The sequence below is a fragment of the Mustela nigripes genome, chromosome 11 (assembly GCF_022355385.1).
Source record: "Mustela nigripes isolate SB6536 chromosome 11, MUSNIG.SB6536, whole genome shotgun sequence".
Taxonomy (NCBI): domain Eukaryota; kingdom Metazoa; phylum Chordata; class Mammalia; order Carnivora; family Mustelidae; genus Mustela; species Mustela nigripes.
In genome coordinates, this window is record NC_081567.1 from 7,307,684 (window position 1) to 7,329,291 (window position 21,608).

The 21,608-nt window shown below is 62.1% G+C and overlaps 2 protein-coding genes across 4 annotated transcripts; one reads left to right on the top strand and one right to left on the bottom strand.

The window, feature by feature from the left end:
- The first annotated feature begins 119 nt into the window (after positions 1–119).
- Positions 120–5,365, top strand: GNB2 (G protein subunit beta 2). The gene is made up of 10 exons (XM_059414571.1): positions 120–284; positions 2,590–2,735; positions 2,940–2,978; positions 3,096–3,202; positions 3,568–3,631; positions 3,715–3,877; positions 3,975–4,041; positions 4,305–4,506; positions 4,595–4,811; positions 4,887–5,365. The coding sequence occupies exons 2-10, from the start codon at positions 2,679–2,681 to the stop codon at positions 4,991–4,993; spliced, it is 1,023 nt and encodes a 340-aa protein (XP_059270554.1). The 5' UTR covers positions 120–284; positions 2,590–2,678; the 3' UTR covers positions 4,994–5,365.
- A 325-nt stretch (positions 5,366–5,690) lies between these two features.
- On the bottom strand, positions 5,691–20,362 carry GIGYF1 (GRB10 interacting GYF protein 1). Of its 3 annotated transcripts, none has more exons than XM_059414574.1 (29): positions 20,274–20,362; positions 17,293–17,422; positions 16,186–16,403; positions 15,109–15,261; positions 14,964–15,022; positions 14,752–14,864; positions 14,528–14,657; positions 14,323–14,418; positions 14,051–14,162; positions 13,838–13,946; positions 13,429–13,469; positions 13,074–13,244; positions 12,600–12,853; positions 12,363–12,471; positions 11,773–11,910; positions 11,498–11,595; positions 11,118–11,289; positions 10,831–10,997; positions 10,602–10,687; positions 10,390–10,506; positions 10,204–10,304; positions 9,972–10,054; positions 9,719–9,862; positions 9,400–9,627; positions 8,944–9,131; positions 8,677–8,837; positions 8,425–8,588; positions 8,210–8,339; positions 5,691–8,115 (listed from the first exon to the last, which is right to left on the bottom strand). In XM_059414574.1, the coding sequence occupies exons 6-29, from the start codon at positions 14,784–14,786 to the stop codon at positions 8,063–8,065; spliced, it is 3,087 nt and encodes a 1,028-aa protein (XP_059270557.1). In that variant the 5' UTR covers positions 14,787–14,864; positions 14,964–15,022; positions 15,109–15,261; positions 16,186–16,403; positions 17,293–17,422; positions 20,274–20,362; the 3' UTR covers positions 5,691–8,062. The 3 variants fall into 3 exon arrangements, with proteins under 3 accessions (XP_059270557.1, XP_059270556.1, XP_059270555.1); XM_059414573.1 differs by having other exon boundaries at positions 8,944–9,128; positions 10,602–10,702; XM_059414572.1 differs by having other exon boundaries at positions 10,602–10,702.
- Positions 20,363–21,608: the final 1,246 nt, after the last annotated feature.

The window sequence follows — 21,608 nt, forward strand, 5'->3', positions numbered from 1 at the left end:
TTTGTTGTGACGGAGTTAATCCTTGCCCCTTAAGGGGTCTTTTGCCTTCCGGCCTCCCCCCAACTAAGGAGTTGGTCTCGCCCAGCCGGGCCCTGGGCGCGGCGGCGACGGCCGCGTCACTGGCGGGCGGGATCCCTCCGCTCTGGGGAGAGCAGTGCTGGACGGTTGAGTTGGGGTGACTGAGGAAATCCATCCGCGTCGTCGCCGCTGCCGCCTCCGCCGCGGAGGAAGACAGGACCTCCCGCGCTCCTCGAGCGACCCTTCGCAGAATCCCACCGCCACAGGTACTTCCGCTGACAAAAGAAGTCCTCTTCTCCCCCAGCCCCAAATTCCCGTGGGGGAACCTCTCTTCCTTGTGTCGCCCCGGTCTAGCCTCTTGGGAGCGGACGTAGCGCCCCAGACCTCCCCTCCCTTCCTCTGGCTCCGTCGCTCCCAAACCCGGAAGGGGAACTGGGGGGACCCTCAGCCCCAACAATGCGCGCGCTCCCCGCACCGTCAGGGGCATTTTGCCTCACCCCAGACCCCATCCCAGCCTCTCCTGCCTCTTGCTCCTTGAGAAGTTGGGGGGCCGAATTCCGGGCTTCCTCTAGGCCCCGTCCCGCCCCCTTCTCCCCCATCACCACCCTCCCGTTTGCCCCTGGGTAGCACCCCTCGTGTCCTCCCATTTTGCACCCATGCCGGCGTTCGCCTTGCAAAACTCCAGAATCCTCAGAGAGGCAGGCAAGGCCGCGAGGCCACCCTTCCCTTAGCCTCCACCCTTCCCTCGATCTGGGTTCTGTACGTGTTTTCTGGCCGCGTTACCCTAGACCGGAGACCTCGGCTCCCTGTTCCCTCTACTAGCCCTAACCCCAAACCCAGCTCCCGGACGCCCTTATCCCACGTCTAGCTTTCTTTTGGGCAAAATGGAGGTCGTGGGGGCCGGAGGGCCAGGCCCACTGCGCTTCGCAGCGAGGCACCGGCCCGCGCCTTCCAGCTGCCAGATCGGGGACCCTCCCATGTCCCCTCCCCTTCGCCCAGCCAGACCTGCGGAGGCGGTGGCACCCCCATTTTTCCTTGGGGCCCCGGCTGCTGTATGCCCAGGTTCCGGGGGCCGCCGAGGGGTCCTTGGAGGGTGATGGGGACTGAGGGCTGGAAGCGTCGCCCCCGCCCCCGGCGGCTTCCTCCCGGCCTGTTTCCTTCTGCGCCTGGCCTCTGGCGTTGCCGCTCGGTCTGGGCTGCCGGCAGCTGGAAGGAAGGGGCTTTGTCCGGAACTGAGGACGCGGAATGGGAGACTTTGCCCCCCACCGCAACAGGCTCCCCGCTTTTTTGGAGGGGCATCCCCCGGCGCTAGTGTAGAAAGCTGAACTGGCAAGAGGGGAAATGTCAGTGGGGAAGAGGAACGCCCAAGGCCTGGGGGAAGTGGGAGCTGGGTGGGGGACGTCTGGGTCGACAGAGTGCAGCGTGCACGGCTAGATCACACAGGTGTCCGGAGAAGGGGGCAGGACTGCGGGCCCTGGAGCGGAGCCGGCCGGGCCCCTGGGGCCCCGGCGCGGAGCCCGGAGGCTGGGCTCGTGGGGTGCCGAGGGCGCAGGGCCGGGCCGCTTGGGGCCGCCAGCCCGCCCGCCGGCTCGCGTCTGGGAGAGAGCAGCTCCGCGCCTCGGGGCTGGGGACCTCTCCTCGGAGCACTAATTACTCGAGAGCGGCTCCCACGGGCTTTCTGCGGGCGCGCTGGGACGGGCGGCCTCGGCGCTGGAGGGAGCAGCGGCTTGGGGCTGCCTTCCCCGCCACCCTTCCCTCCGCCCGCCAGGGGCGGCTAATGGGGCGCAGCCGGCCCAGGGATTATCCGGGGTGAGCCGTCCCGAACCTATTAGTGCCAATCGGCTTTCCCAAATCCTGTAAACAGCCACCCCGGCTGGTTCTGGGTTGGGGCGGGAGGCTGGGTCGGGCGGGGGCGATGGGGCCGGGGGTGGGGTCACCCACCCTACAGGTCTCTGCCGTGGATGCGGTTGCCTTGGCAACAGGGCTAGGGTGGGGGCACTTCACCAATGAGGTGCTCTCAGTCCGGGTGACGGTTGCCTAGGCAACCCCACGAACAGCCCAGCTTCCCCCTCTGGTCTCTCCCCCACCCCAGTCGAAGCTGGGGGTGTGTGTGGAGGGTGTGCGGTGTGTGGGGGTGAATTTAAAGAGGCACCGCCCCTTTTAAAATTAGGTGCTAGGAGGGCGGTGCCTGTGCGGGCCGGGGCGGACGCCAGGTCTGTTTTCCAAGGGACTCTCCCCGCCCCCTCCCCTCCCCCCCGCCGTCCCCCCTTCAGTTCCTGCCGCGGGTGTCCCGCCCGGGCTGCTGTCCGAGGGAGGGGTTTCCCCTGCGCTTCCTCTTGCACTTCCCGCTCCGTTTCCGGGGGGCGGGAGGAAGATTGGGGAAGTCACCTCTTCCTGGGCAACATCCCTCCTGTGCCAAAGACCCAGATTCTGCCTGGCCGACCGCGGCCGCCGCTGCTGTCCCCTCCCCCCAGCCCCACCGGCGCTTACCCCTTCCGGGCCGCTCTTCAACCCCGCCTTTTCCCCCTTCCCCGGCCGCCTTGGGCCTGACGTCAGCCCTGCATCCCCCAGGCCTCGGGCCAGCGGCGAGGAGCTGTCTCCCCCAGCCCCCGTCCCGCGGCCCCCAGCCGCCCCCAACCCCGCCCCACGGGCCCGGCGCCATGAGTGAGCTGGAGCAACTGAGACAGGAGGCTGAGCAGCTCCGGAACCAAATCCGGGTGAGGGCCTGACCGCGGGGCTGGGGAGGCTGAGCCGCCAGGGCCAGGTGGCCTAAATGGACCGGGGTGGTGGTGGGGGGTGGATTCTTGTGTCTGCCGCTACCCTAGTCTCTGTCTCCTCTCCTCCACTCGTCTGTCACCCCTTCCCCTGCCTCCTCCTCCCCCTCTTCTCCTGCCTCTGAGGGGCTCTGCCATCTCTTTCAGGATGCCCGAAAAGCATGTGGGGATTCAACATTGACCCAGGTGAGATGAATCCAGGGCTGAACCTGGGGTTTGGGGAAGGAGCGAGGGTCGGAGGCACCCTGCTTGGTGGGCCCTGCTGCCTGAACCCTTCTGAGCGCTTTCTGCCTCTACCTCCAGATCACAGCTGGGCTGGACCCAGTGGGAAGAATCCAGATGAGAACCCGGAGGACCCTCCGTGGGCACCTGGCAAAAATCTATGCCATGCACTGGGGGACAGACTCAAGGTGTGTGTGTGGGGTGGGGGGTGGTTGGAGCCGTGTGCTGAGGTGTGTGTGTGTGTGTGTTTGGGGCCGTGTGCTGAGGGGTGTGTTTGCCCTGGGCTGAGTTTGTAGCAGGCCGACTGGGGCAGGGGTTGCAACCTGGCGGATCTGGCGAGATGACCAGCATGCCTGTGTGTTGTTGAGCGTGTTTGGGAAGACAGTGACTCCCAGACAGCCCCAGGGGGTGGGAAGCAGGAGCACACTGGCAGGAACTTCCTGGCCGCTGCTGGGGTCAGCAGGTCTGCTGCTGCAGAGGGCCTCGGTGTCCTGTCTCCAGAGGGAGCTTCCCACCCTGACCCCTCTGCCTCTCCCCTGTCACTTTTCAATAGGCTGCTGGTCAGCGCCTCCCAGGACGGGAAGCTCATCATTTGGGACAGCTATACCACCAACAAGGTAGAGGTGGGGCCTGAGGCCAGATGTCGGGGGGCCGCGGGCCCTGGCTGGCTCCAACCCCTGGCACTGCCCCTTCTCTCCAGGTCCATGCCATCCCTCTGCGCTCCTCCTGGGTCATGACCTGTGCCTATGCGCCCTCAGGGAACTTTGTGGCCTGCGGAGGGCTAGACAACATCTGCTCCATCTACAGCCTCAAGACCCGCGAGGGCAATGTCCGGGTCAGCCGGGAGCTGCCTGGCCATACCGGTGAGAGGGACCTGGCAGGGCTCGGGGGCACGGTTGCAGGGGGGAGGGGCTGTGCCGCCCGCCCTGAGAGCCTCGGCTGACCAGTCCCTTCCCCCAGGGTACCTGTCATGCTGCCGCTTCCTGGATGACAACCAAATTATCACCAGCTCCGGGGACACCACCTGGTGAGGCCCTGCCAGGGCTAGGTAGTTGGGACTCTCCAATACTTCCTGCCTGGAGTGCCCCTGCCTTGGCGTCTAGTATGTAGCGTGTGCCCGGAGCGAGCAGGGGGTCTTCTGAACACTTGGCCTCCCTTTCCTGTGACCTGGTGGCTCCGTGTGCCCCCCTGCTCGCATGTTCTCTCAGGGCCGGGCTCGCACGGTTGGGGTGGCGGGGGGTTGCCCTGTATCCCTCTCTGATCGCTTCCTTCTTTCCGTCATGTCTCCAGTGCCCTGTGGGACATTGAGACAGGCCAGCAGACAGTGGGTTTTGCTGGGCACAGTGGAGATGTGATGTCCCTGTCACTGGCCCCCGATGGCCGCACCTTTGTGTCTGGTGCCTGTGACGCCTCTATCAAGCTGTGGGACGTGCGGGATTCCATGTGCCGACAGACCTTCATCGGCCACGAGTCGGACATCAATGCCGTGGCGGTAAGTTCCGGGTGGAGCCAGGCTGGCCCGTCTGCCAGGCTCCCAGCTCTGCTCTACCCTCATCCCGCTCCGGTCCCGTGCCCTGCAGTTCTTCCCCAACGGCTACGCCTTCACCACCGGCTCCGACGACGCCACCTGCCGCCTCTTCGACCTGCGGGCTGACCAGGAGCTGCTCATGTACTCCCACGACAACATCATCTGCGGCATTACCTCTGTTGCCTTCTCCCGCAGCGGCCGGCTGCTGCTCGCCGGCTACGACGACTTCAACTGCAACATCTGGGACGCCATGAAGGGCGACCGTGCAGGTGCGTGCCGGGTGCCAGGAGGTGGGGTGGGTGTTGGGCCCAGGGAGCCTGGGTTCTGACGGTTGTCCCTCACAGGTGTCCTCGCCGGCCACGACAACCGTGTGAGCTGCCTCGGGGTCACTGATGATGGCATGGCTGTGGCCACAGGCTCCTGGGACTCCTTCCTCAAGATCTGGAACTAACAGCTACCGCCCCACTGGGCCCAGGCCAAGAGGGGCCCTGCCCATGCCCACACTACAGACCAGGAGCTTTGGGGCTGGGTACACACCAAGCCTCCCTCCTCGGGCCACGGGGCCTTGGGTCCCTGCTCCCCTACCCAGGTTTGGTTCCTCCCGGGGGCCCCCACTGTGGAGATAAAGATGGGGATAGAATGGGGGAAGAGGAGGGGCAGAAAGCCCTCATCCTTTTGCTGCCCTGGGGTTGGGGCCTCGTCCCTCTGGAGGGCCAGAGGCAGGAGGTAGAAACTCCAGGGGCTGGCTTTTTTAAAACTGGTTTTATTTTAATTTTTATTATATTTTCAGTTTTTCCATAAAGGAACCAATTCCAACTCTGTACCTGGTCTCTGCCCTTGTGTCTTTCTCATTCCAGGTCTCTGCTCCCAGGGCAGACCAGTGTATGCATCAGGGGTGCGGTGGGGGTGGTGGGGTGGATACGGGTCCTTAGAAATCGGGACCAGGGAGAAATTCCCACAGGAATTTTTTCAGCTAAAGTCAGGCAGGAGGATCTTCTACGCAACAGGACCATGCATGCTCCCAAAGACACACAGCCCTGAGTCCGGCTGGCTGACCAGTTGTCCCCGGCCACGGCTCTTTCAGTTCCCAGCGCTTAGCCTTGCCTCATTCCCCAAAGACCCTCTTCCCCAACAAAAGACACATGGCAGAAGGGGAGAACACACACCAAGTTTTATTGGGGGAAGGGGAGTATTTACAGGGGCGGGTAGAAGAGAGGGGAGTCACACAGGGTGGGGGTAGGGGAGGTTTGGGGTCCGGGGCAGACAAGGGGATACACAACAGCCCCTGCACCCACCCCAACCCAGGGCGGGTGGGAGAGCAGCCGGGGCCCAGGAAGACCCAGGAAGACGGGTGGGGAAGGACGACAGTGGGGTTGGAGCCCCTGGGCTGGGGGGCTCAGGGGCTTGTAAACATTGACCACTCTCAGAAGGGGATGGGGGTGGGAGAGGGCTCCCCCTACACTTCCTCACAGGGTTAAGGCCTCTCCAGGCTCAAGGGCCCCCTAAGTTCAAAGTCTCTTTAGCTGGGGGGAAGGGGAAGGGAGAGACAGGGAAGAGTGTCACCCCCCTCCCCTGCATTGGCTGCGGCAGGGGTGGGGGCGGTTACATTCAGTCACAACAGTATCCCCCCCGACTCCTCTAGCCGCCAAATACTGGCATGAGGAAGGGGGAAGCGGGGGGCCAGCAGCAGCAAGACATTTCCCCCTGGCCCATCACCCCCTTATTGCTTTAGAGAGAATATTGTCTTTTCACGGACGCTAACACTGTTGAAACCAGGGAGAAGCGGGCGGAGGGTGCCCCTCCACCCCCGAGGCCAGCTTTATCCCCCAACACTGACCCAGTTGCCACTTTGGTGCAAAACAAAACAAAACAAAAACAAAAACAAAAATGTGGTCTCTCTGGGGATGGATGGGGAAAGAAAACAGGCCACTCCCCATTTCCCCAGGGCAGGAAGGATAAATACATTCATGGAGGGGAGGCAGTGGCAGACTCCTGCCCTAATACTGCGCTCTGAGCAATGAGGTCAATGGGAGAAGTTAAATGAAAAACCCAAAAGAAAAACGTAAAAAAAAAAAAAGAAAAGAAAAGAAAACACAAACGCAGACAAACCCAGGTAGGTGATTGGGAATAAGAGTTGGTGAGCGACAGAAGGGCAGCCTACCCCTGACCCAGGAGAGACGACACTTCCGTTCCGGACCCCCGCACCTTACCCAACATGAAAAACGCATCGGGGGAGCGGGAAGGGGAGAGGCCACTTGCTCCTCTCCCATTTGGTCAATGGAGGGGTCAGAGCAGAGCTGGGTGGTCCGCAGCCCACGTAGCTGGTTGCAGGCAGGGAACTCCCTCCGAACAGCCCCACGCCGCAACCTGAAGCCCCGCGCTGCCCACTCCCTCGGCTTCCTAGGCCCTCCTCCGGCCCCTTTCACAGGAGCGAACAGTCCCGAAGTGGTGCCTCTCTCTCCAGCTCCTGGAGGCACTGCTCCACTCCCACCTCGCGCAGGGTAGAGGCAGAAGGCGCAGCGGGGGCTTGTGGCCCGAAGAATACATTCATGTGGCAAGGCAGGGAGCTGACGCTTTCAGCTTCATGCCCAGGCCGCCCCCCCCCAAATGGCAGCAGTGGGGGAAGCCCCTCACCAGGGCCAGAGCGGAACCTCCACCACCCTGACAACCAGATGAGGTTGGCACTGGCTGGCCCTTTCCCCTCTACCTCATCAGCCAGCACAGGACGGAGGCCCGGAGAGCGGAGGCGGCCCGACCCATTTGTGCAACTCTTCCCCCAAAGCAGCAAAGCCGAGGGGCTACTTTGGCCCCAACCCCGGACGCCTCTGCCACAGTCAGAGCAACAAAGGGAGCCGTTCACAGCGGGTCCGGCTGGCGGGGCTGAGGGGGCCTCGCTGTGCAAACTGCTGGCACCCCAGCTTCCAGTTACCCCAATGGCCCACCATGCGGGGCAGGGAGGGTAAGTGCAGCCTCGGGGGCCAGGCAGGACAGGTCCGTGGGGCCCGTGTCCCCACTGCCCCAAAATAACAGTGTGGTTTTTTCTTTCAATCTCCTAACCTTTTTTTTTTTTTTCATTTTCTTTTTCTTAAAAAAAAAAAACAAAAAACAAAAAGAACAAAAAAATCCCAAAAAACCTCTGTGGACCTTCCATTGTCACCCTCACTGTCCCTAGAGGGGGAAGGGGTGCTGAGAGTCTAGTTTTAAACAATTTTTTCTTGTCTCTCCTAACGTTTTCTTCAGGGTTGCTTAAAATGTTTTTTTTTTCCCCAAGAGAAAACAAAAACAAAACAAAAACAAAAACAAAAAAAAACCAAAAAACAAAAACCCTTCCCCCCCATTCTGTAAAGTGCCTCGTGGTGGGTGAGTTAAGGTGCATCGTGTGGTTTGTAACAAGTGCTGGGGACCCTGCCCCTGCTTCCTCCTACGCTCCCTGTGGGGAGCCTGCAGGCTGGGGACCCAAGGGTCCAAGCCGCTGCTGCCGCCCCTGGCCTACAGCCCAGGGGCTGGTGGGACGGGCTGGTCAGTAGTCATCCACGCTCTCGATCTCACCAGAAGGTCCGTGCAGGGAGTACCCTGAAGCCGGGGAGAAGCTGGGTTTGAGCTCTCCCCAGGCTCCTGGCCCCTGCTGAGTAAAAAGCCGCCTTCGTGGCCACACCCCCGAACTCACCCAAGATGCTAGGATCTGAGTGCAGCATCAGCGCCCGCCTCTTGGCCTTGCTGCCCTCCCCAGGGCCGAGTTTGGTGCTGTGGTTGGTCTGAAAGGCTGTCTGTAGGGAGCCACTGCTCAGCCACGCCTCCTGTGAGGCTCAGAGAGGGAGGCCGGGTCAGCAGGGAGAGGAGAGGAAGCCTCCCCCGACCCGCCAGGGGCCCGCGAGGCCTCACCTGCTGCTGCTGCCGCTGCTGGCTGGCTTTCTGCTTGGCCCTCCGCTCTAGGAACTGTTTGGCAAATTCTTTGGCTTCCAGCGTGTCCCCCAAGCAGGAACGGATATAATCGTGGACGTCGTAGGGGGATTCCACCTCCTTGAGGATCGCTACAGCCATGGGCACTGAGGGGCAGGAGGGGGGCTGTCAGGGTCCGCCCGGCACAGGCCCAGAAGCCCCGGCCCCGCCCGGCCCCGACGCTGTGGCCTGTACCATCCAGGCTGCCCGTGGTGCTCAGCGTGTGCAGCATCTGCTCGCACCACTGGGTGAAGCCGTCCTGGGGCCTGGGGATGCCCTGCAGCAGCTTCAGCAGCTTCTCTTCCTCCTCCGTCTTTTTGCGCACGGGCCGACCCGACAGGTGGCTGTACGAGTCACTGTGTGGGCCGGGGAGGAACGAGAGCCAGGAAATGAGCGGACACCTGCCCCGTCCTTCCAACCCTGGCCCGAGGCCGGACGGGGCGTGCGGGCCCGGGCACCCACCTGAGAGAGGGGCTGCTCCGGCTGTTCTTCAAACCCAGGCTGCGGGCCAGGCTCCCGCCGCTCTTGAGGGTGTCCTCCCAGAGCCCCGGGCCGCCGCTGCCGCCCCCGCTCTTGTCGGGCCCGCCCCACAGCGGCCCGGCCTCAGACACCCACTGGTTCAGGGGGGCCGAGCTCAGGCCCCCAAGCTGCTACAGATGGCAAGAATCAGAGCGGCCCCAATCCGGGGACACACTCTAGAACAACTAAGCGGGGAGGCTCACCGAGGTGGCCCAGTGGGGGCGAGGGGAGGGCCGCCCGGAAGAGAAACGCTTCGGAGTCAGATACGGACCAGGGCTCAGCCTCAAAAGTCGGGGCTAAGCGACTCCCCCCAGCCCGGGTCACCCTGGGAGCTGACTGCAAGGTTTTCCCCACGGCTCCCAAACCGCTGCTCAGCGGGGGAAGGGCCGGCCTGCTCACCACGCGGTGGTTGGGGGCCTGGGCCCGCGACGGCTCCCGGGGCGCCGGCTGCTTGTGCAGCTGCCGCTCGCCCTCCAACTGCAGCTCGAGCAGCGTCTTCATGGACAGCCCCTGCTTGGCCAGGCCGGCCCACAGCGGGGGCGGGGAGCTGGGCGCCGGCGGCACGGGGACAGCGGCCACCGCCTGCTGCTGCTGGAGCAGCTTCAGCAGGAGCTCCTGCTGCCGCACCTGGACCAGAGCAGCGCGGTGAGGGCCAGCGGCCTGGCCCCGGGCCCGGGCGGGCGAACACCGGCGCGGGCAGGCGCAGCCGGGCACGCACCTGCTTGCGGCGAAACAGCTCCTCCTCCTCCTGCCGCCGCTTCTGCTCCTCCTGCTGCTGCTGCTGCCGCCGCTTCTCCTCCCGCCGCTTGCGCTCCTCCTCCTCCCGCTTCGCCCTGAGCTCCACTTCTCTGCGCTCTTGGAACTGGCACAGCCAACGAGCTCAGACGGCAGACCCGGGGGCCCCCCCGGCCTTCCCTGCCTCAGCCCGACCCCCGCCACGCGAGGACCACAGCCCCAGAAAACCCACTCACTTTGTGTTGCAGCTGGAGTTGTTCTAGAATTGGACCCTGAGTCGAAGAGTTAATTGGTATGTCCCAAAGACTGGCCTCACCGCCTGCAGGAGGCAAGGGCGGCGGCGGGAGGCAGCTCAGGCTCAGCTGGGCTGGAGTGGCCGGAGGGCTCGAGCAGACACCATGTCTGTCACCTCCTCCCCCAGCCCCCGCTCACCCAGGGACTTGGGGCAGGAACAAGCAGGCCACACACCTGACTGTGATGAGGCTGAGGTATGTATGTCCCAGAGGGGGCCCGAATCCGGCACCGACAAGGACCGGTTCATGGTCGGGAGCAGGTTCTGGTCCCCGCCTCTGAGGAGAAAAGCCGCCATTCTCAGAACTCCGAGTTCCTCTTGGGGCTGCCCTGCTCCCCCTGACAAGACCCCGGCCCACGAACCTGGGCGGTTTGAGAGCTTGGAGCTGCTGCAGGAACGCCGCGAGCTGCTGCTGCTGTGGTGGACTCAGGTCCCCCAGAGCCGCCTTCTCCCGGAGCGCGCACTGCGGGAGCTGCCGGCTGCCAACATGGGGACGGGCGTCAGGGGCGAAGGCCACCCAGCCCGGCCCGGCCCGGCCCGACCCAGCCTCCAGGGCCTCCTGGGTGCCCCGTACCTGCCAACCAGCTGCAGGAACTGCTGGTGCTGCAGCTGCTGGTACAAGGCTGCGGCGGCCATCTCCTGCTGCTTCTTCAGCCGCTCCTGGTCCATGTTGCCCTGGGTGAGGGCCAGAGCGCGCCTGTGGCTCTGACCTCCTCTCCCCCCGCACCCCTGCTGCCATCCGTCCGGCCCCAGTCCCGCTCCTGCTTCCCCTCCCCACTCCTCGCCAAGGGGGCTGTGCTTACCAGCAGTGGGGGTGGCGAGGGTCCTGGGGCAAAGGGCACGCGACCCCACATCTTGATCACCTCACCCAGGGGCTGGAAGCCCTCATCGCAGCCCCGCTTCACAAGCAGCGCCATGGAAAAATAGCCTGCCTGGAACCACTCTGCCATCTCCTGTGTTGTGAAGGGGCCTGGACCAAGGGAAGGACGACATTGGCCAGAGAGCCGTGCCAGAGAAGCCCTGAACGAGAATGTCAGTGTCCCCTGCCCCCAGCAGCCCCTCCTGCATGGCTCCTACTCCCCACGGGCACCTTGGATCTCCCCCTGGGGGTCCTTGTAGAACCACTTCCGGGCGGCACCATGGCTGAGGGGGAGGGCGGTGGCAGCCGCTGAGTGGCGCAGGCCCTGGGCCTGCATGGCGGCCGTGAACTGCTCCTCCTCCAGGGAGCTGTCCTGCAGGGAGGCCACCAGCTTCTCCGCCTCCTGGGAGACAGAGCAGAGAGTTAAGGCTCAACAGCCCAATCCCCGCAGCATCAGGATGGGCTGCAGCCAAGATCGGGGTGGGGTCGGGAGGTCAGGTTACAATGCGGAGGATCAGATGGGGAAAGCATGGGACAGGGCAGGGACAGACGCAACGATGGCTCTCCGTCCCCGTGCGGCGGGATGCCCAGAGCCTTGAGGTCCCTCACACCTGCTGCAGGTGTTTCAGGCCTTCATCATCCTCCAGATCTCCAGGTGGGCCAGACGGTGAGCCTACCCCAGGACTCAGCGGCAGTCCCCTCACATCATCTAGAAGCAAAGACAGTGGAATGGGGGGCGGGGTCCAGAGAAGAGGAGGAGAGGCTTCCCTATGCACCCTCACCAGGAAAGTGGGACTCCAGTTCTACTCCTTCCTCCCAAGAGGCCTCAGGTACGTCCATCCCACCACAAGGAAGAGGAGCGTCCCCCCATGCCCCACTCCGCTACCTTCAGCTGCCGGCAGGTCCTGGTCTGCGGCGTCATCCCCTTCCCCAGTAGCCCCCCAGAGTGGGCCCAAGGTGGGCAGTGGGGAGGGGGAACTGGGCTTCTCCTCCTGAGGAGGTAGTGGGGTTAGCTCCTTTCCTCCTGAAAGACACAGGTAATTACCAGAATTCAAAACCAAAGGGCCGAAAGGCCTTAAAAAATGACCTGACACAAACTCCCCCATTTGTGGCCCAAACCTAGATCTCCGAACCTCGAATCCACCCACCTAACTTTGCTCAACTCCTCTAACACCCAGCAAATCAGTACCACAAACTCCGTCTCGCAACACTGGACACACCGTACACGTGTCCACGTCACAGCCCAGGGCCCCCAGACCTACTAAAGCCGCGTTCTTCAGATTCTCCAAAGGATTTGCACGGATCACCTTGATGACGCCGGACTGTGAACTGCCTCCCCGCCTTTCAGGCACGGGCCTGCTCCGTCCCCCCCACCCCGCCCCCGCCCAGCCGGCCACACCGGCTCAGGGCCCCTCTGCCCACCTGGCCTGGCTCAAGGGCCCTCTCCCTCCTCCCCACCCCACCCCGCAGGCTCACCTGCCTCAGGCCCCCCCTCGTCTAGCCCTTCGGGAGGCTCTTCCTCCTCTTCCTCCAGGCCCTGGAAGTCAAGCTCCTGCTCCTCAGGAATGGGCTCCTTAGGGCCCTTCTGCACAGGGTTAGGGGACACGGTGGGGGAGCAAGAGGCAGAGGATGAACGGGTGGGAGTGAGAGGCCCCCGCCGGGGCAGGCCCCGCCGCCCTCCCGTGGCGCCCTTCCCTGCGTCTCCTCCAGTACCTTGAGAGGCAGGAAGGCCCCCGAGGCATCGAAGGTGCCCATCTCTTCATCCTCGTCATCCAGGCACCACTCTGGGAGCCCGTCCTTGTCTTCCTCGAAGCCGTCGGGCCCCCGGCACCTCCGCAGGTGAGCGCTGCCTCCCCCACCCCGCCCTTCCTCTTCACCACACCCTCCTCGGTCCCCTCGCAAATCAAACTCAAACTTGCGACGCCGGTCCCCGTGTTCCCGCCAGCCAGCAGAGCGGGGGCCGCCATCTGGGCAGGGAAAGACAGAGAAGGAAGGTCAGGATCCCGGTCAAGCCGCCCACCAGGACCTCCCCTCCAGCCCGGGAACCAGCGGCACCTCCAGGTCTGCCCTCCCACGCACCCCACTCCACAACCCTTTCTGTCCCTGCACCGGGCCGCAGGAGCCCACCCTCACATGAAGGCCCTGTCACCCTCTGACCCCACGACACACATCCGGCCCCAACCTCACCAGGGCTGGCTGAGCGCCAGCGGTCGCCGTCTCGCCGGGGTCCTGCCCCGAGTCTCCAACTGCCCTCCTCCTCCTCCTCTTGCTCCTCCCGAAGAGAACGCCAGTTCTCGCTATCCGAGCGGGCATGCTCCTTCCTCGGGCCAGCCCCTCCCTCCTCAAACCCGGATCGTGCTTGGGGGTGGGGGAAGACACAGTCAGCGCAACGGCAGCCACGGTCCCGGGAGGAGCCCAGCTCCAGGCCCTCCTGTCCCCTCCGCCTCCCTCAGGAAGACACCCTCTACTGACACCACCCACTTAAGTCCCACCCCCCACCTCTCAATGACCTCTAGGACCAGGCTATCGCCGCTCTCCATACCTCCATCCCTCCTGGCCGACTTCTCAAACCTTCTCTCGCCTCTGCAGAAGGAAAAGGTGTTGGTCAGGACAGGACAGACTCCACCCAGCCCTTGCACGTGCGGCACCTCGGAACCCTCTGTCCGTTCTGCCCCCAGAGGGGTGGGAAGAGGGAGGGCGTTGGGGGGGGGGGGGTGTCCTAGAGAAATGTCAGGCTTGGGAGGGAGCGTAGGAGGGCACACAGGAAAAGGTCACGGGATAAACAGGTACCAAGAGAATCAGAAGTAAGACGAAAGGGCCGCAGGGAGCCAGTCTGAGGCCAAGAGGAAACTCTGTGACCAGGGCTTATTTGGAGGGTCTCCTGCTGCCCTCTAACAACAGAGACCCGAGCCACAGGGCTTCCCTCGGCTCTGCCACTATGCTGCCAGCACCTGTCATCCCAACTCTGGCTACGCTGGATCTCCCGGGGGTTTCGGCCGAAGGCCCCATCGCCTTCTTCAATGCTTCTTTGGTAAAAGCAACTGTCACCACGGCCTCGGCCTGGAGAAGAGACGAGATACATGTGGGAAACCTGCCGGACCACCTCTCTGCACCCTCAAACCACAGGCAGCACCCCCCGGCCCACCCCCAGAACCCCCCTCTACCTCGGCTCCGAGTGCTGCCCCTGCCACGGGAGGTGCCACCTAGGGGGGGACCAGCCCCTTTCCCCATCAGCCTCAGCACAGCCACACTGTTCACTGACAGGGAGAAGTTTCTCTGAGGAGGGAGCCAGGGGTGGGAGTGAGGACCCAGACACCCGCCCCCCTCACCCCTGCCCAGAACAAGCCCCACCGCCTACCTCCCCAGCTCCGGCTATGGAGGAGGCCCCTCTGCAGGGGAAGACCCAGCGCCCGGCCCCGCCCCGGCCCCGCCCCACCTGCTCCTCCTCCGTCAGCGGCTCCAGCGCCAGCGGCTGCAGTGGCTCCTCCTGTAGCACCGCAGCAAACTCCCTGTCCTGCAGCTCATCCGGCACCTGTCAGCGGGGACAGGAGAGCTGGGATCCCACTGGCTCCCAGGCCCTCTCCACCGGCTCAGACCAATCAGGCAGCTGGGCCACACGCCCCCCACCCGTCTCCCCGCACCTTGTTCTCCTTGACGTAGAGCGCCAGCATCTCCTCTCGCCCGTAGCGGTAGTCGGCCAGCTTGTACTTGGGCATGGCGGGGGAGGGGGGCGGGGAGGCCACGCTGCCACCACTGGAAAGCGCTCTCAACCTATGAAAGGAACACAGGGAAGGAAAGAGACAGGAGTCTGAGCAACCCTATTTTTTCTGGCTTCTCCAGACCATCCACAGCGTGCCGAACTCACCACTCAGGCCCAAAATTGAGGGTCTCTGCTGCCATTATGGAGGTGGGCGTGTCCTCGAGGTCAGAGAGGCTGAAGGGAGGAGCGGGGACCTGGCACGTTCACTCTCCAAACACCTGCGGAGGCACACGGACACTAGGCCTGAGAGACCGCACACGCGGAGCACCACGACAGAATCAACTACAGCCTCCCACACGGACTCTGAAAGGACTCACCTAAGCCAGCCACGTGCCACACACCATGAGTTACGCGAACTGTCACGAGGAGGGAAGACCTGGCAGAGAGGAGGGGCGAGGGCGGCTAGAGCCCCTTCCGGCTTTGGCAGCCTTCAGAGGTCGCCTCCCTCCGCCCCAGACTCACTTGGCAGCCTTGCCCACAGGAAGCAGGTAGGGCCGGGCCCAGGCTCTCCTCAGGCAGGGGCCAATGCTGGAATGAACCAAGGTCCCCAAGCTACAGGATGATGATCTGACTGCAGTGGCGCCCGAGGAGGGAGCTTCACATCCAGGAAAGATCCTTACCGAAAGGTGAGGAAACAGAGCTGGCGTTAAACCAATGGGCCAGATGGGCCCCCCACTTCTGGCCCTCCGTCCTGCTTAATGGGGAGATCTACTGATGCTGGAAACTTCAAGCTGTCCAGCGCAGAGAACTACAGCCCCAGCTCCTCCTCTGTCCCCCACATTAGGCCTCAAGAGCAGTCAACTCCCTCAGCAGAGCTGAGCGAGACACGGGACTCAGCACCCTCCCTGGGCGGCGCGGCATTCGGGAAAGGGCTGGTGGAGGCATGCGGGCACGCTCAACACAAGAACAAAACACAAACAAGCCAGCAAACCAAAAACCCATCAGAAGCCAGATATTTGAAAGACAAAAAACATCAGTTATGAAAAAAAATTTACAGATCAAGTTTGGGAGCAAACCTATTTCCCTTCTGAAAGAACTCAGGACTGCTTGTTTGGTGGCTAGAATCCAGGGATTTAATGTCGGGAGGAAAGCCAGAAGAAGAGGAGTGATGGCGGGGAGACCCTATTCCAAGGCCAAAGACAGGGCACGCGGAAGGCTGAGGGCAGGTAAGTCTGGCCAGTGACCGCCTCGGTCGGGCTGGTTTACCCAACAGCAATCAACACCCAGACCCTTCCCACAATTCAGGAAGAGCCCGTCACAACTACTAAGAACCAAGATGGGAAGGCTCTTTTTTTTTTCTTTTTCTAAATATTTTATTTATTCGACAGAGAGAGAGATCATAAGCAGGCAGAGAGACAGGCACAGAGGGAGAGAGAGAATCAGGCTTCCAGCTAAATAGAGAGCCAGATGCGGGGCTCAGTCCCAGGACCCTGAGATCATAACCTGGGCCAAAGGCAGAGGCTTAACCCACTGAGCCACCCAGGTGCCCCTGAGAAAAGAAGATTCTTATGCTATAAACTAAGAAAGAGCTCCCCTTACCATAAAGTAGAAATGAGGTCGATAGAAGCAGTGGCAGTGGCAGTGATCTGTCCCTCTAAGGAACGGCTCTGAGGAGGCAGCTCATCCCTGGCGGTTCCAAGCGAGGACAGGTGGGCAAGGTCTCAGGGAGCTGCACGGGGGCTTCCCTCACTGGCTGGTGGGGAGGCTGGACCCCAGGGCCTCCACGGTTTCCATCAAGTCCACGACTCCACACAACTCTGGCAAGAAAGGAGGAGCGGATTCTTCCCACTCTCACTTACAGCTGCACACGGAAAGATGCAGGAAAATGCCCCGACAGAGGCAGGACCCGGTCCCAGAATCCCAGCAGGAAATGCGGCTCTGGAGAGCATCTGGAACGGGGGGGACCTCCCCCGGTGCGGACTTTGCTTCAAAGCAGTCCCAAGTGGCCACTGCTGGTGACGGACAACCCCATAGCATAGGTGGCCGTCAGGAGAGTCATCTGCTGCATCTCCCTTTCACTGGACTGAGGCAGGCCTCCCGGACGACAGAGCGGGGTTCATTCTTCCCATGCTAACACCCCTGCTTCATTCGACCCATGAATCAACCTTGAAGACATTATGCGACAGGAAACCACGAAGTCACAAAAGAAAAATACCACAGGACTCCTCTCATGAGCGATTCCTGAAGAATCCAGTTTAGAAGCAAAGAGAATGACCGGGTCGGGGCTGGGGTGGGTGAGGAGAGCCGGGAGCTGCTCAGTAAAATGGGTGCTGAGTTTTGGCCTGAAGGGGGCAAATGAAGCTGCTCCAGAGCCTGACCGTGGTGACAGCTGCACAACGCGAACAAACTTGACCTCACAGAGCCGGACACTCAGAAACTCGGCTGAAAACTCAATTAAATGGTATATTTAACCACCATTTAAAAAAAGGTTTAGGAAAAAAAAAAAAATTGGGGAATAGCTACTGCATATCTAAGTCTTCCTCGCCCGAAGGAAAACACCCCATACCCCTTCAAGCAAACCTCAGGAAAGACTGTTCTGAGCTTCTTGCAGCTCATTCCAGAAGAGCCACTTCTTCAAGGGGAAGATGGGGGACAGAAGAGCCCTGTGGGTGTGGAAGGCTGCTCCGGGGACAGGGGACCACTCACCCTCCCTCCCTTCCAGGGAGTGGCCACGGCAGCTCTCCTGGACTCTCTCCGCTCCTGGCCTTCGCCTTTCCGTCCCGGCTGGAAGGAGCAAACCGAGGAGGAGTGGCTCCCGGTGTGAGAAGCAGGGCAACTGCGGAAGCAAGGAAAAGGCAGTCAGGGCAGAGGAAGCCGAGGGGCAGCTGGAGAAAAAAAAGTCGCGTCTCCAGGTAAGCCTCGCCACCAAGTCCTGGCAGCTGATGGCCGCCGGCCGCTCCCCAAACTGCGGAAAGTGGGGCCAAGCAGCTCCCGAGCCGCCCCACGGTGCCCAGCCCTGCAGACCCGAGGGAGTCTTCTCCAGGTTTCCTCCAAGCCAGGGGTTCTCAATGGGGGAGAGGGGCTGTGCTCCCCAGGAGACACGTGGCAGTATCTGCAGGTGGCTTTGGTGGGCACGGCCGGAAGGTGCTACTGGTGTCTAACGGGCGAAGGGTGGGCACGCTGCTACACTGGCCAGAACACAGAGGGCGGCAGCTGGCCCAACACAGCAACACATTGCCAAGGTTGAGGGCCCTTCCGCCGCATCACCAGCACCGGTAAAGCCTCCTTGCTGTTTGGGAAGAACGAAGACGAGAGAGCAACCGATTCGAGGTCGGTCTCCCCGCTGAAGACCAAGCAAGGAAACCGTTTCCTAATTACACGATCCCATGAGAGACAGCTGAAATCCTGCCAGGAGGGAAATCCTCAAGAAGAGATTTAAAACGTTCTGCTAAGTTTCTCGACCACAAACTCTCAAAGCCAACTGTTTGGGTCCCTGGCCGGGACAGGGAGCAGACAGCACTGGGCACAGCACCCTTTCCGGGCTTCCTCTTCTAAGGATTTCCTCAGACTCCTTCCAGCTTCCCTGCCACCCTGTGGTCCTACCTTCTCTCTGCCTCACCTCCCTACTCGAGCTCCCTCTGTCCCTGCCTGCCCTGTCTTCCTTCTCAGGCCTCAGTACTGCCTCTGTAAAAGCTCCTTCTCCTGGCATTGGAATTATTGCTATTAAAAGGCTGCCCCCTGCTGGAGTTGAGACGAGAGGACACATACTGCTCCAGGGTGCTCAGAACAGGCTGGCACAACAGGAGGGAAGCCTGTTCTCTGGGGTTCAGAACTCTCAGAAGAAAAAGATGCAAAGAATAGGCAGTCCTAGGACATGCTAAGTTAACGTTATTTCCTCATTCCATCACCCCTAAAATTAGCCCCATTCCAGAGCAACGTGCCTTGGCACAAAGAGGTACCACTATTAACAGAAGTGGAGTCCCAAATTCCCCAACATCTGAGCAACCAGCAAACCGCCCAGTTCCGAGCCTGTTGGGAGAGGACTCCGCCCTTTCTCAGGATAGAAAGATTCTCCAGGCTTAGGAAGGGGTACAACCGTGTACCCCCCGCCTGGTCAGTTAGCACAGCTCTCTACTTCTCTGAGCCATCACGAGAAGTAACACCCGTTGGCGTGTCTACTGGTTAAGTTTTCAAAGCGCTTTCACACTTTACCTCACTTGATCCCTTCTGCCTACTTGCCCAGTCTTGGGACCCAGCCAGGGAAAACAAGGGAGGGAGGATGCAGCTGCCCCCACAGGGGACCCCATGTTCCTAGACACTATTTGAGACTGGAGAAGGGGTAGTTTTAAGCCACTTTAAATTTCTCCTTAGAATTTTTTAAAAATCTTTCACATAGCAACCTCTCTTCCCTTTCTCTGTTCCGAAGTGGGGCTGCTTTTTCTATTCCCAACTCCAACCACACACAAGGGCACACAGCGGTCCCTGGATTCATCAGATCACATAACTAACTTGTCCCCTGGCTAAAAAAAAGGCAGGCCAGAGGTCTAGGAACACAACTCACTTGACTGTCATCACCATATGGGACCCTTCCGGCTTCTGGTCCTCGGGCCATGGCAGCAACACCAAGCCCAGATTTGTTTCAGCCCTTCCCCATTACACAGAAGACCTACAACTAGGAAATAAAACTGGAGCTGGGTGAGAGATTGGTGGTCTGGGGCTGCACAGGGAAAAAAGTACAGGGGAGCGATCCGGAGGGCAAACTTCCACATCAGGAGTGGCAAAGGAACCAGCCTGTTGGTATCCATGGGGCTTGGGATGAAGAGACCGGGGGTTGGGGGGCGCCAAGGTACAACTGGCATTGTCAGCTGGGAGGGACAGTGGAGAGAGGTGTGCAGGGTGCGTTCTGGCTAAGCAGCAGTAAGAAGCAAGAGGGGAGTGAGCCTGGGGTGAGTGGAGGAAGAAATAAGAGGCCGGCAATAAGCATCTCCCAGGGCTGGAGCCCTACGAAAGACCAGACCAGGAAGCTTACTGGGAATTGTGGTAATGACTGGGTAAGAGATGCAAGATGAGGGTCTCTTTCAAGTTAACTTGGGGAGGGGGGGTGCAAAGTGTGAGGGGCCGTGGCCGGGGAGCTGCTGCATCAGAGGCGCTGGGCTGGGAAGAGCCTGGCCTGGAGACAGGAAAAGACTAAGGTGTTAGAAACGGCCGGGCAACAAGGAGGAAGGAGACCCCAATGACCAAGCACTAATGTCGCCCGTCGAAAGGAAATTTAGCTGAAGACCCAGCGGAGGTGCTTCGGTGAAGAGGCAAGGCTTCCACGTTGGCCAAAGTCATGGAACGCCTGGACTCCAAGACCCGCAGGGCCCAGCTAATTCCGACAAGAGCCCAGAGACACACTGGGGAAGTCTCCCGGGAGTGCCGGGCATTAGGGTCGGGGGGCCCCCGGGCGGGCCCGCCGGAGGATGCGGGTGGACGGGAGGGGGCCGGGCAGGGCTGCCGAGGGGCCGGAGGGCGACCGTTAGGAGCGCGGGGGTGGGAAGGAGGCGGGCCGCCCGGGAGGACAGCGTGCCCTTCAGGGAGGGGGCGCCAGGTGCGCGGGGCGAGGGGCGACGGCGGCCGCCCACCCGGAGGGGGCCGGCCTCCCTCGGGGCCGCGCCGGGGAGGGGCCGCCGGGAGGGCGGACGCACCGGGCGGCGGCGGCAGCGGCCTGGGCAGAGACGCGGGAGGGTCCGTGCCGGCGGCCCGCGCTCTCGCTCTGACTCTCGCAGGCTCGGCGCGGCCGCCTCGGCGTCGGGGGCGGGCCTGCCCCGGGCCCGGCGGCGGGCCGGGGTCCGCAGGGCCGCCGAGCGCTTACCGCGGCGGGCGGCGCGAGGCTCCGGTGCCGGGGCGTTGGCGGCGCGCGCGGCGGGCCAGGGGGCGGCGGCGGCGACGGCAGCGGCAGCGGCGGCGGGGGAGGGGGCGCTGGCGCTCCCGCGGCGGCCGCTCCTCTCTGTTTGTGTTTGTAGCAAGATGGCTGCCCGCCTCGCACCACGTGACGCGGCCGCGGGGCCGCCCCCTCCGCCGCCGCCGCTGCTGCCGCCGCCGCCGCGGCCGCCCCCTCCGCCGCTCCGGTCCCCAGCGACCCGCACGGCCTCGCGCCCGCCCCGCCTGCCCAGTGGGGAGCCCGGACGCCCGCCGCCCCCGACCGCCCCCACCCCCCGGCAGGTGACCTGAGGCCTGGCTCGTCACGTGACGCAGGGCCTGCAGCTGGCCAGGGGGGTCGGGAGGAGGTCCCCCCCCCCGGGGCGCTCCCCGGTTGCCCCCCGTCGCGGCACGTGACATGCGACCGTCGCGACGGAGACCGCCGCAGGTGGCATCGCAGGGCTTTCCTTGCCAGTCGGCTTCCTCCAGGAAGCCCGCCTGGGTTGAAGGAGATAACATATAATCCAGAGCTGCATTCATCAGACGTCCTGGGATATGTGAAATAAGTGAGGAACTAATGATTTGGAAACTGTCCGAGGCAGCCCTGGCTGCTGAGACCCATTCCGTCCGGCTCCGCCACCGACTAACTTCTAGACCCCGACGGGGGAGAGTCAGGTGTTAATGCTGTTCTCCGCCCCACCCCACCCCCCATCTCCACTCCTCTCCCTTCCCCAAGTGCTGAATTAAAATAGGTGAATATGAAAGGCTATTAAAAGAGATAAATTATTATGCAAATGTAAGTAGATTGGCACCTTCTTTGTTTAAAAAGGGGCGTTTCAAGAAAGACTTTTTTAAAATCCCTAAACTTTTTAGGATCAAAGTTGTTATTTTTTTCCTCTGTGTATTTCCACCTTTTTTTTTTTGCGGGATGGGGGTTGGGGATAGTTATTCCAGAATGTATACCTCACTTTCCAGCTTCCTAAAACAGCTGTTAGCAAACACAATGTAATCCTTCTCAGGACCGGGAAAGGTAAAGTCAGACTGGGAACTGGAGTCCCTTGGGTTGTGCCATATTGGAGCACAGACCTCAGGAGCTTCCAGAAGGCCCTTTGTTCCTGCAC

What these genes read in the sequence shown, in the direction of transcription:
- GNB2 (XM_059414571.1), top strand. Translation starts at nt 2,679, where the DNA reads ATGAGTGAGCTGGAGCAACTGAGACAGGAGGCTGAGCAGCTCCGGAAC. An exon ending in CACTGGGGGACAGACTCAAG is followed by an intron (nt 3,203 to 3,567) that starts GTGTGTGTGTGG and finishes ACTTTTCAATAG; the next exon opens with GCTGCTGGTCAGCGCCTCCC. An exon ending in CATGAAGGGCGACCGTGCAG is followed by an intron (nt 4,812 to 4,886) that starts GTGCGTGCCGGG and finishes TGTCCCTCACAG; the next exon opens with GTGTCCTCGCCGGCCACGAC.
- GIGYF1 (XM_059414572.1), bottom strand. Translation starts at nt 14,786, where the DNA reads ATGGCAGCAGAGACCCTCAATTTTGGGCCTGAGTG. An exon ending in CGAGGGGGGGCCTGAGGCAG is followed by an intron (nt 11,911 to 12,362) that starts GTGAGCCTGCGG and finishes TGTGTCTTTCAG; the next exon opens with GAGGAAAGGAGCTAACCCCA. An exon ending in CGGAGCAGCCCCTCTCTCAG is followed by an intron (nt 8,838 to 8,943) that starts GTGGGTGCCCGG and finishes CGGCCCACACAG; the next exon opens with TGACTCGTACAGCCACCTGT.